This window comes from Eretmochelys imbricata, chromosome 17, assembly GCF_965152235.1.
Source record: "Eretmochelys imbricata isolate rEreImb1 chromosome 17, rEreImb1.hap1, whole genome shotgun sequence".
In the NCBI taxonomy this organism is placed as follows: domain Eukaryota; kingdom Metazoa; phylum Chordata; order Testudines; family Cheloniidae; genus Eretmochelys; species Eretmochelys imbricata.
The window spans coordinates 17,017,391-17,030,139 of record NC_135588.1 but is presented as its reverse complement, the minus strand read 5'-3'; the positions used below and the strand labels follow the sequence as shown (position 1 = coordinate 17,030,139).

Below are 12,749 nucleotides of genomic sequence, written 5' to 3'. Positions count from 1 at the left end.
TGTGAAGTAACTGTGCATCCTCTGATGTATGACCAGCTAACTACGTCAGCTTTGGCAAAAGGCTGGAAAAGCTGATTTTCTTTATCCACTAGGTTTCAGAGTAGCAGCCGTGTTAGTCTGTATTTGCAAAAAGAAAAGGAGGACTTGTGGCACCTTAGAGACTAACAAATTTATTGGAGCATAAGCTTTCGTGAGCTACAGCTCACTTCATTGGATGCATTCAGTGGAAAATACAGTGGGGAGATTTATATACATAGAGAACATGAAACAATGGGTGTTACCATACACACTGTAATGAGAGTGATCACTTAAGGTGAGCTATTACCAGCAGGCGAGCGGGGTGGGGCGGGTGTGGGGGTGAACTTTTGTAGTGATAATCAAGGTGGGCCATTTCCAGCAGTTGACAAGAACGTCTGAGGAACAGTAGGGGGTGGGGGGGAATAAATATGGAGAAATAGTTTTATTTTGTGTAATGACCCATCCACTCCCAGTCTTTATTCAAGCCTAAGTTAATTGTATCCAGTTTGCAAATTAATTCCAATTCAGCAGTCTCTCCTTGGAGTCTGTTTCTGAAGTTTTTTTGTTGAAGAATTGCCACTTTTAGGTTTGTAATCGAGTGACCAGAGAGATTGAAGTGTTCTCCGACTGGTTTTTTAATGTTATAATTCTTAACGTCTGATTTGTGTCCATTTATTCTTTTACATAGAGACTGTCCAGTTTGACCAATGTACATGGCAGAGGGGCATTGCTGGCACATGATGGCATATATCACATTGGTGGATGTGCAGGTGAACGAGCCTCTGATAGTTTGGCTGATGTGATTAGGCCTTGTGATGGTGTCTCCTGAATAGATATGTGGACACAGTTGGCAACAGGCTTTGTTGCAAGGATAGGTTCCTGGGTTAGTGGTTCTGTTGTGTGGTGTGTGGTTGCTGGTGAGTATTTGCTTCAGGTTGGGGGGCTGTCTGTAAGCAAGGACTGGCCTGTCTCCCAAGATCTATGAGAATATGGGTCGTCCTTCAGGATAGATTGTAGATCCTTGATGATGCGTTGGAGAGGTTTTAGAAGGGGGCTGAAGGTGATGGCTAGTGGCGTTCTGTTATTTTCTTTGTTGGGCCTGTCCTGTAGTAGGTGACTTCTGGGTACTCTTCTGGCTCTGTCAATCTGTTTCTTCACTTCAGCAGGTGGGTATTGCAGTTGTAAGAATGCTTGATAGAGATCTTGTAGGTGTTTTGTCTCTGTCTGAGGGGTTGAAGCAAATGCGGTTGTATCTTAGAGCTTAGCTGTAGACAATGGATCGTGTGGTGTGGTCTGGATGAAAACTGGAGGCATGTAGGTAGGAATAGCGGTCAGTAGGTTTCCAGTATAGGGTGGTGTTTTTGTGACCATCACTTATTAGCACCGTAGTGTCCAGGAAGTGGATCTCTTGTGTGGACTGGTCCAGGCTGAGGTTGATGGTGGGATGGAAATTGTTGAAATCATGGTGGAATTCCTCAAGGGCTTCTTTTCCATGGTTCCAGATGATGAAGATGTCATCAATATAGCGCAAGTAGAGTAGGAGCATTAGGGGATGAGAACTGAGGAAGCGTTGTTCTAAGTCAGCCATAAAAATGTTGGCATACTGTGGGGCCATGCGGGTACCCATAGCAGTGCCACTGATTTGAAGGTATACATTGTCCCCAAATGTGAAATAGTTATGGGTAAGGACAAAGTCACAAAGTTCAGCCACCAGGTTTGCCGTGACATTATCGGGGATAGTGTTCCTGACGGCTTGTAGTCCATCTTTGTGTGAAATGTTGGTGTAGAGGGCTTCTACATCCATAGTGGCCAGGATGGTGTTTTCAGGAAGATCACCGATGGATTGTAGTTTCCTCAGGAAGTCAGTGGTGTCTCGAAGATAGCTGGGAGTGCTGGTAGGGCCTGAGGAGGGAGTCTACATAGCCAGACAATCCTGCTGTCAGGGTGCCAATGCATGAGATGATGGGGCGTCCAGGATTTCCAGGTTTATGGATCTTGGGTAGCAGATAGAATACCCCAGGTCGGGGTTCGAGGGGTGTGTCTCTTTGGATTTGTTCTTGTGCTTTTTCAGGGAGTTTCTTGAGCAAATGGTGTAGTTTCTTTTGGTAACCCTCACTGGGATCAGAGGGTAATAGCTTGTAGAAAGAAAAGGAGTACTTGTGGCACCTTAGAGACTAACCAATTTATTTGAGCATGAGCTTTCGTGAGCTAGAAGTGAGCTGTAGCTCACGAAAGCTCATGCTCAAATAAATTGGTTAGTCTCTAAGGTGCCACAAGTACTCCTTTTCTTTTTGCGAATACAGACTAACATGGCTGTTACTCTGAAGCTTGTAGAAAGTGGTGTTGGAGAGCTGCATAGGAGCCTCTTGTTCATATTCCAACCTATTAATGATGATGACAGCACCTCCTTTGTCAGCCTTTTAGATTATGATGTCAGAGTTGTTTCTGAGGCTGTGGATGGCATTGTGTTCTGCACAGCTGAGGTTATGGGGCAAGTGATGCTGCTTTTCCACAATTTCAGCCCGTGCACTTCGGCGGAAGCACTCTATGTAGAAGTCCAGTCTGTTGTTTCTACCTTCAGGAGGAGTCCACTCAGAATCCTTCTTTTTGTAGTCTTGGTAGGAAGGTCTGTGTGGGTTAGTATGTTGTTCAGAGGTGAGTTGGAAATATTCCTTGAGTCGGAGACGTCGAAAAAAGGATCACTCTCGTTACAGTGTGTATGGTAACACCCATTGTTTCATGTTCTCTATGTATATAAATCTCCCCACTGTATTTTCCACTGAATGCATCCGATGAAGTGAGCTGTAGCTCACGAAAGCTTATGCTCAAATAAATTTGTTAGTCTCTAAGGTGCCACAAGTACTCCTTTTCTTTTATCCACTAGGTGGCACTGTTTACCTGCATGAAGATTCTTTCTCTGAGGCCGGACTAACATTGTAATCTGCCTTCAAATGCATTCCTATCTGCTCCCTTTATTTTAAGGACAAACTACCTCTTCTGCTTTCCTGGGAACCAGGCTTGATCATATCTCACCACCATAGAGTGACTACATCATCTGGGAGGATGGAATTGTGGTTCATTAGTAGTGGCTGGACACTAAAGCACAGTACTCCACTTGGTGACTGGCATTTCTTTATGGGCACCCTGCACAATAGTCACACTTGAGACCCAAATCAGGATTTTTGTGGTCTGTAGGCAACTGCTGTCTTAGGTGAGCCAAAAGGTCCTTGGTTGTTCCAATGCATGCAATGCAAAGCTTTACTCATCAGGAGGTCATTCTTCAAACATTAGTGATGTAACAGATCTGTGGCCCCCTAGTGTCATGTACTGGCTGTGTATGTATGTGACCTATTTGCCTCTACTGACTGATCCACAAAGAATAAGGGACCTGCTACTACAAATCAAGGGAGATCTCTTTAACTCAAATGCTAGGTCCATGTGTCTTGAGGAGGTGAGGTACTAAGTTGCTAATCCTGGCTCACTGGGAGGTTACGACATGTCATCTATAGCACATGTATCTGACATCAGTGGTTCTCAACCAGGGGTACGCATTCTGCCGGGGGTACGCAGAGGTCTTCCAGGGAATACATCAACTCAACTAGATATTTGCCTAGTACATAAAAAGCACTAGCGAAGTCAGTACAAACTAAAATTTCATACAGACAAAATGAGAAAGTATGCAATTTTCCAGTAGTATTGTGTGCTGTGACACTTTTATTTTTATGTCTGATTTTGTAAGCAAGTAGTTTTTAAGTGAGGTGAAAATTGGGGTACGCAAGTCAAATCAGACTCCTGAAAGGGGTACAGTAGTCTGAGAGCCACCGTCTTTCACTAAGATGTCATCCTTACCCTACTGACCTTTTAGTCTAAAGTAGACTTTCTGTTCGTCCTAGGGGGTCTGTGAAACAGTTTAACAGTTCTAATTGCTTCCAGTAGAGGCAGCTTGTTATACTGCTTACCCTTCTGCTTGAAAACTCTGTAGGCTGATTAAGAAATAATTTATACTTTCATGACACTTTGAGATACAGTAACACTTAACTTCTCAACTCCTTCCTTAACTATTGGACCGTCCAAACTGTTGTGCTCGTGTATATTGGCAACAAAACAGACTTCAAATCATCCTGAGGCACTCAGGGCTCTCTCTGTGCACTGTATTTTCAAACTGTTGGCAAGTCATGACATTTTCACCCACCTTCCAACACTGTCATTTTTCTTTCACACCCTACCTGCAGTAAATACTGGCGTGAATCTCCAAGAAAAAGATGGACTTTAACACTGTGAAAGCAAAAGTTCACACAACTAATTAATACCTAACGCTTGCTGGTCTGAGTTTATATAGATTTGATCTCTTCAGTAATCAGATCTTCATAATCAACAGGGAAGTTACTCACGTTGTTAACAGCTTTCTGAAGCAATCCATTCATATTGATTACTTAGAACACTAGATATCCAGGCTGGACTTCTCCTTCCTTCCCATGTCCCATTCTTTCAAACTATTGATCATAGCACTAATACTTATTTCTTTTGGTGTGACAGCCGAAGTTTCATCTGGTCCTCACTGGGTGTGACAGCCATGGCCTTTGTGACTGGAGCCCTGGGATTATGGGTACCAGTGTTCCTTTCCAGGGCTCAGCTATTCCATGACCTTGTACCTCCATGCCTTCAGGAGCCATGCGATTCTTCCACCAGGTGAGACACACTTCACTCTGAAAAGATCAGACAGGGTATAGGAAATGCATATATGAACACTCCATGTTTCTAAATGCTAACGGCAGTCATGTGCTTTCTCTTCCTAAAGACAAAGGGTGGGATGGGGCTGAGAACGCTCATTGAGAAGGCATAAGTGTTGATGTGTTGCTCCATTTTACAGATGACAAACTGAGTCAGATAACTGACTTGTCCAAGGTCACACAGGTAGTATGTAATGGAGCCAGGAACTAATGCCAGCATGCCCTCCTTATGATGGGGCATAATTCATCTATAAATTGCTTTAAATCATTCGAGGAAAGAGATAAACTGTGCATATTACGATTAGCAATGTAATCTCTTGACTAAATTACTCTTAATGTACACTTCTTGCAACAGAATCTAATGAACTGGGGTGCCCTAAGGGACTGCTCCTCATCCCAAGTGAATGGATCACCTAATTAGGAGAAGACTCTGGCTTGCTCCTGAAATGCTTCTCAAATTCCTTGACTTTGCTCGTGTACAATGTGCCGGCTCCCTAAAGGGTTAAAATCGGCCACTGGTGAAAGGCTCTGATCTCTCCCAGATGGAGCTGACTTGTAGTGAAGGGAAATCCAGGGCAACATACTAATTTCTTTAAAAAGCGCTTAGAAGACAGTACTAAATTGGTTTGGCTTTGCAGAATTGGCTCTCTTCTTACAAAGAAGTATCAGCCCTTGATCTGAAGAGCATCCCTACTTGGATGCCACTGAACCCCTGATGGGTGTCCCAGACAAGCAGCAGCCCTTGCAAGAAGTAGAAGTCTTAGAGCCAGGCTTACACACAAATATGCCAATACAGGTGTTCCCATAAGGACTTTCACTGATTTTGCTACACTGAATTAGTTAAATCTGTGCAATTTCCGTGTGTAGACAAGCCCTTAATTTGGCTTCTTGGGGAGCATCCCAGTTAAACTAATTCTCTTAAAGGGCTTTCCAGTTGCATCAGATTTATATCAGTATTAGAATACGTGGGTTGGAGGGGAGAAGTAATTTAAACATCTAAGTAATGAAAAGTTGCTGATTGGAGAAGGGTTCAAGCATGAGGTTCAGATTCAGAGTTTAAGGGAGTTTAGTCCTACCTTCAGTGGATATGGAGAACAACTGATCATTGTCCTCTTTCCTTAACATATTTGAAGACTGTTATCAGGTTCCCTCCTCAGTCTTCTTTTCTCAGGACTAGATGTGCCCAGTTTTTTTAACCTTCCTTCATAGGTCATGTTTTCGAAACCTTTTATAATTTTTGTCGCTGTCCTCTGGACTCTCTGGTTTGTCCAGATCTTTATAAAAGTGTGGCCATCCCTATTCCTTTCCTACTATTCTGGTATTAGAATCAACTGCCAACGTGGCAAAGTTACTGTGACTCCCAGTGTGAATCAGGCTTGATTCATCTGGCACAGTACCATAACCTTTTATATAAAAATAAGGTAATTTCCACCAGTCAATAATTTATCTGCAGGCAGAGCTCTTCTGGAGAGGAATTCTCCATTACAGATCGTGAAATGCAAATAAAATATCAGGTACCTTCAGAAAATGATGTGTGGTGTTGGGAGGAAGGGAGGGATTTGTTACTTTGTGTCCCAGCAAGGCAGGAGGACAGAGCAGCTGATGATGTAATTCCGATCTGGCATTTCATTGGCTTTGACATTCTCAGAACCCTTCCTCCTTCAGAGTGGAGGAAGACAATCCTCCTTGGCTTTCTGTACTTAGGGATAGTGGAGTGTACTCAATACTGCGCTCCCACCCTTGCCAGCTACTGCCTTCCACAACACAAGCATCAAAATATCTCCCTGTCCTCTCCTCCTCTATGTACTGATTGCCAGACTCCATGCAAGTGTGACTCATCAGGCTTATGATCTGTCATGGACGTCCCAAACCAAGCTATTCCTAGCCTTTCAGGATATTTCAAGGATTGAGTGATTTGCCATACTCTTCATCCCTGTAGGGGGTTTCGAATGAAGTAAAGCAAATCAGTAGAATGAAGTAAAGCAAATCAGTCATGTCCTGGTGGCTGTGAGATGCAAGAAACCTCAAGGAATCAGGCCAGAAGGTTCTGAATTTGGTGCTTGAGGTATCCAGGCAAGTACCTGGGGTTTTCAAACACTAAAAGATCCCATGACAGTCTTAAAAAAAAAAATTATCTCCAGAAATGGGTTTCTGCACTTAGCCAAAAGGTCTCTTCCACTCCTTCTGTCTTAAATGCTCCTTTTCTATCTTACGAGTGGCTGTGTTTCAGTACTAGCCTACAGCTCGTAGCTCCTTTGGGATAAAAAGGGATCTCTAAAGACAATTGCAGGGCCCCTCAGAAACACTAATGTAACCTTAGATCTTCAAACTTGCCTGTACTGGGCAAATGTGTATAAAATAAATCTTCTGACCATTGATACTCTATCCATGTCATTTCTAAGAACTGTTCAGCGGTGATGGTTGCCTAGAGTAGTGAAGAGTGGTAAGCCTATTGCACTCTTGAATTCTGCCTGATAGAGTTGGCTGTCAGTTATTGCTTCACCTTTTTAGTGTAGAATGAGTAACTAATTTCCTCCTAACCGTCTGGGGGAAATGGTAAGAGTCAGTGTGCTGCAGTTTAGAAGAACAGGGTCCTTGTTTGGCATCACAGCCTGCTATGTATAAGTGCAGATCTCCCTGCCCTAGAGCCCTGGGACCCTCTGACCTCTCAGAGTCCTAGAGCCCAGGCCCCAGCCGAGCCTGAACATCTACACCACAATTAAACAGCCCCATGAGCCCAAGTCAGCTGGCATGGGCCAGCCATGTGTGTCTAATTGCAGAGTAGACATACCCTTAAAGCCACATAGCATGCTACCAGAATGCTAAAATATTTAGAGCCTCTTGTGTTCTGAACACTACACTTCTGTCTCCACTTCATTCGAGAGGGCTGTGATAGATTAAACAATCAGGGACACCAAAATCTTATTTATCACAGGGAAGTTTATTTTTGTCATCAGAATCTCATCTGGGATAGAGGAAAGGGTTTACAAAAGTCCCACTGGAAGTCAAGATAAGTCTTGCTTTCAAGAAGACAAACTGTCTGTTCCTCTGAGGAGCCCTTCAGCTTTCACAGGCACATGAAACAAAACTGAATGGCATTTGAAATTCTACATTGTGAAAATATTTTGTGTAGTTCCAACTGGATAACTGTTCAGTCTGCCCTGAGCTGTCATGTAAAGAAGGGCTGTATCCAGCAGTGGGCGAAGTGTCCCATGTGAGCCAGATTAATTTGAGGGTTATGATGGGTTCTACCAGTATGATCCCATGTGATGGGATCTCTTCCAAGAGAGCAGACTGGTACAAAGCTACCCCATCTGTAATGGGGGCGAGGAAGTAGCTTAGTTCATAGGTATGGCCAAGATGGCTGGAAACTCCTCTGACTCTATGGCTATCTAAGGCAGCTCCTACTGACTGAGCACCCAGTGGGTTGTTAATCTCCCTTCCTCTGGCACAGGTGATAACACCTGCTCTGTGGCAGGGCACATCACTGCTTTGGTGGACACGACATTGATTTCCTACTAAGCATGTATTTAGCCCTGGAGGACTTGGGTAAAATGGAGCCCAGATTTGATTTCTCCATTAAAATCCTTCTCTGCTTTGTGCAATAAACACCAAAAAAAAAGGGTGGTGAGAAAAGAAGCTTGAAACTTCTCTCTGAAACATACAAGAGAAGCTGAGGTCACAAACTAATGACAGACACCTGGACTAATTCTTCTCCCTTAATGTGCCTTTATTGCCCTACTCATCCCATTCCTTTCCTTTACTGCCAGCCAAATATTTGGAGCAATTACCATCGTGACGGGAATTGTTGGTGTCATCACCGGGGCAGGAGTTGCAAGAAGATATAAGAAGATAAACACTAAGGCTGACCCTCTTATCTGTGCTGTGGGCATGTTCTCCTCCGCCCCATGTCTCTATCTGTCTATCACGCTGGCTGAGCAGAGCATCCTTGCTACCTACGTAAGTGTCGATATACTGTGTAGCCTTGACAAATGGTTTTGTAAGATTGCATGGGTGGGTTGCAGGGTGGTCCTCAGAATGGTCTAGTTGAAGGAATTTAATTAACAGCTTGCAATGGCTCATGCCACTATGTAGCCCACAGGCCAAGTGCTGCACAGGGGGCTCTAACCTGATCTGTGGTTGCAGTCTCTACTTCTGAGGTGTAGCCTAGGGACTACCCGCCCCATCGTGCAGAGCTCACCTTTTAATATGAACAGCCAGACCACCTATGGAAAAGGGGACGTTGCAGACCGGGACTTATAACCTCCATGCACTGCATCTTTGTACTGAAAGTGTGGTAAGTTTATTCAACCTAGTATGGCCACTTGCTAAAAGACTACAGTGCACCTTTAGCTGGGCATGGTTTGACTGCCCCAGGTTTCCAAAGGTATATTTAGGCGCAAACTCAAAGTCCTAACTTGGTGTTTAATTAAATGAATCTGCCATGTATGATACTATTTCTCTTCTCTCCCAGAACACTTAAAGATTACATTGTGCTTGGCACTGTACAATAAACAGAGTTCCTGGTAAGAAGAATTTAGTCAGCAAGTTGGGTGCCCAAAATCACTAGCTGCTTTTCTTATACCTGTGGAGATGTATCCAGAAGCGTTTCTCGGTAAAGAGGAATGCAGAAACATAACAAGAGAGATCAGTAGCTGCAGGAACTCCGCATGAGGATGAACTGAATGCAAACCTTATTTTAGCAATAATCCGGTAACAGCTATGAAAGGAATCCCAAGCCCTCTCCAATGACTCTAGATTCACCATTACCAGAATTAACATAAATAATAGGATCCATGTAAAGTTAATTACAGTAATCAACACTTCACTGCAAAAAAGGGTGCTTTCACAGTGCTTTCTCTTCTAAAAATAGCTTTTGTTCAAAAAGGTTTTCCTTTTGCCTCTTCAGCAATCTAAAATCCCACTGACACTTAAGGGGGAAAGCGGATGAATTTTTCACGCACACAGAGCAAAATGTGGACTTGACTTTAAAAAAAAAATGATTCCGGTATGCGGAGGTAAATGGCAGAGAATATAACTGTCTTGAGAATCTGTGTGCTTTCTCTTTGTAAGAGCCTCTGTCTCAAATCCGTTTACAGTTCTGCCTTGAGCAGACATTTTTACACCTAAAGGTGCAGCACACAATCATAACTGCATATTCCACTAACTTTAACCAACCTCATAGATGATTCTTCCAGCCTATCATAGTGCTTCTCCCCCTTCCCAGCCCCTATTTCTGACTATGGATGGTTGGATGAAAATTCATTTGCTCAAAGGAGTTTGTCAGCTCCTGTTCCCTCGTTGTTGCATGAGACATCAAATGACAACCAAGCAGCATGAGATGAAAATCTTCATGAATGAAAAACTTTTTTCACACAAAAATCTCTTAGTTTTAAAGGATGGAGGAACATACCATCATCCCCTCCAAAATATAGTGGCAGAATCCTCCTTTGAATAGAGGTTGGCATCCAGCACTCTGTTCTCAGGATTTGGGAGGAAATCCCAGAGTGGGATATGGACAGCCATAATTTCTCCCTTCTCTCTCCCACCCCCCCCCCCCCCCCGCAGATACAGGCCGGGGGGGTCTTTAAATGCTGCAGTTTCTCTATATAGATAGAAGAATATAATATTATTTATGTATTTATTTATTTTATTGAGGTCTGTGTAGTCTTGCCGCCTGTTTCTTCTGATTCTTACAACTACAGCTGCCTAACTGTTCCCCTTCCCAGCACCCACTATGCTGGTTTTTTCTTCCAAACTCCATCTGGCATAAATCATAATGGTGTGAGAATTGGGTTGGATTGCCAGCTGGTGCATCTGACTCAAAGATCCCACTGAGTTGGAGCGTTCCATGGTGTAGGAAGCAGGCAAAGAAGCTGGCTTTCCTGTCAGTGTTAATTCAGCCACATGGAGGCCAGCAAAGTAGTCTATACCTTACAGTATACAAAAGCGACTGAGGCAAAAACTGCACACTTCACAGAATTTCTTAAGAGTGCTTGCTGTGTTACTCTGTCCATATCTGAATAAATTATGAATGGTGCTTTGGCTGTGTATAGCTGGTGGGTGAACATCAGCCTTGTGTTGTCTGTCCAAACTTACAAGAAACCTCTTGTGGAAGTTGAAATGGAAGTATTTCAGGACTTTTTCAATATTTCTCTGTGACAGCTGGATTGGAGATGCCATTAGAACAGTCTCTTTTCTCTGCTTTCTGTGTGCATAGTTCAGCAATTCTTAATTTCAAAATTAGTTTTTGTGCAGGTGGTACAAATTGCAACAACCATGTCTGAATTTTGTTCCATCTCAGGATGTGGTTTGGTTTGGATCACCTGTCTGAATCTATTCCACCATCCAAAGCTGTAAATTTCCTTATGCTGATAGGAGAGGAGTATACTTGGCTGTAGCAGCGAGTACTGTCTCCTTAGTGCCTTGATACATTTTTATGTTTGAATTTTAGCTATTTATTAGGAGCCAGATTACAATGAGGGCTGAATTCAAACTGGATTTAAATGGGTGCACCTCCATTGACCTTAGCACTGAGTTTGCCCCAGTGAAGCCAAATTTTGAGCCAACCTGCAGTTCCTCTCTTCTTAGCCACCGACTGCTGCGATTCAGTGGGATTAGTACCTGTGGCCTGCAGTTAGACTTTCTTGGTTACATGTGATGTCTGCTTCTTGCCCAAGTGACTCTTTTACTTGGTTTAGGAAAGAGGCACCATGTTTTCCTTAAACCAGCCCATTAATTGCTACTCTGACTCTTCCCTAGATAGGTCTTGCTGGAACTGATTTCGTACAAACTTGATTCCTTCATCTATTTTATTTTTCATTTGACAATGTAACAGCATGTTGGCTGCCCTTAAAATACCTTTCCAAATCTCTTCAGGAAAAAAAATCACAGGGGATTTAGTTTTTTCGAGGATGGTTATAGGGAACCCCAGAGATACAGATGCTCACCATGTTGCTGTTCCTGTTCACAAACCTCCAGGGCTGATATAAGTCTTTTCTTCAAAGCTGACGGTACCTTCAAATAGAAATTGTAGCCAGTGTGCCATGTAAACTACCATCAGGCTTTAAATTGCTCATTTGTCAGGGACTGGGAAGGGAAACAGGGAAAGGAAATAGACAATTGGAGTGGGCATAGTGCTGGAATCCGGCGGGGAGGGCTGGGGGAGGGGAGGAAGAAAAGGGGCTTAAAAATGGGGGAAAAGAAAGTGATACAAATCTCCTTTGATACAGTACACATGGTTCTTGCCCAAACACTACAGCTGTACTAAATATGCAGTATTTAGGGCCACTAATGTAAAACATAACGTATTTGAGGCAAGGAGGGAACCATCATTAAGACTTAAATAATGGTCCAAATGTGCATTCTTGGTGCAACTCCCTTGACTTCAATTGTTGCAGGAGGGATAAATCTAGTCTATTATGTATGACAGGCAGATATGATCTAGCTTCACAAGCCATTGTTGCAATGTATTTATTAGTCAGTTTGAAGACAATCATGGAAGATTATTTGTGTAATAGTATGTTACAAGATACGTGACTGACCTATAGCAGGGCATTCTTGAATCTCATTTCATGTTTAAATATCATAGTTCAGCATTCAGTCTACTTTACAGGGGCTATATAAGAATACAAATACCTCATTCACAGCAATAATCCTAATAAAATAATAACCCTGTTACTGTGGAATCTTATAACCATTCCAATGTAACTAATGGCTGTCTCCTAGTACTGTATCTAGGACCTCAGCTGACTCTGTGGTCTGAACAGTACCGTAGCTGGGCTTCCCTGTTGTTTTGGACAGACAGTCCAAACCGTTATACTTATTAACAGATGATAGCTGACTTGCCACAAAACAGACAAGGTTGTCTGTAGCTCTGACAGAGCCACTCCCCATATTAATTTAGAGTAGTGATTTGAGAGGTCTTAGGCTGCATTGGGGAATGGCAGAAATAGCAGGGTGCACATAAATAATGCATTGTGTGTGGCTTCTGTGTGTGAG

The 12,749-nt window shown here is 43.1% G+C and overlaps 1 protein-coding gene across 1 annotated transcript in view; it reads left to right on the top strand.

Moving 5' to 3' along the window:
- Positions 1–12,749, top strand: part of SPNS3 (SPNS lysolipid transporter 3, sphingosine-1-phosphate (putative)) — a 46,120-nt gene that overhangs the window by 12,742 nt on the left and 20,629 nt on the right. The window contains exons 7-8 of the mRNA XM_077836500.1: positions 4,555–4,707; positions 8,519–8,708. Of these exons, the coding sequence (XP_077692626.1) occupies positions 4,555–4,707; positions 8,519–8,708 (343 nt within the window). The remainder of the gene's footprint in view (positions 1–4,554; positions 4,708–8,518; positions 8,709–12,749) is intronic.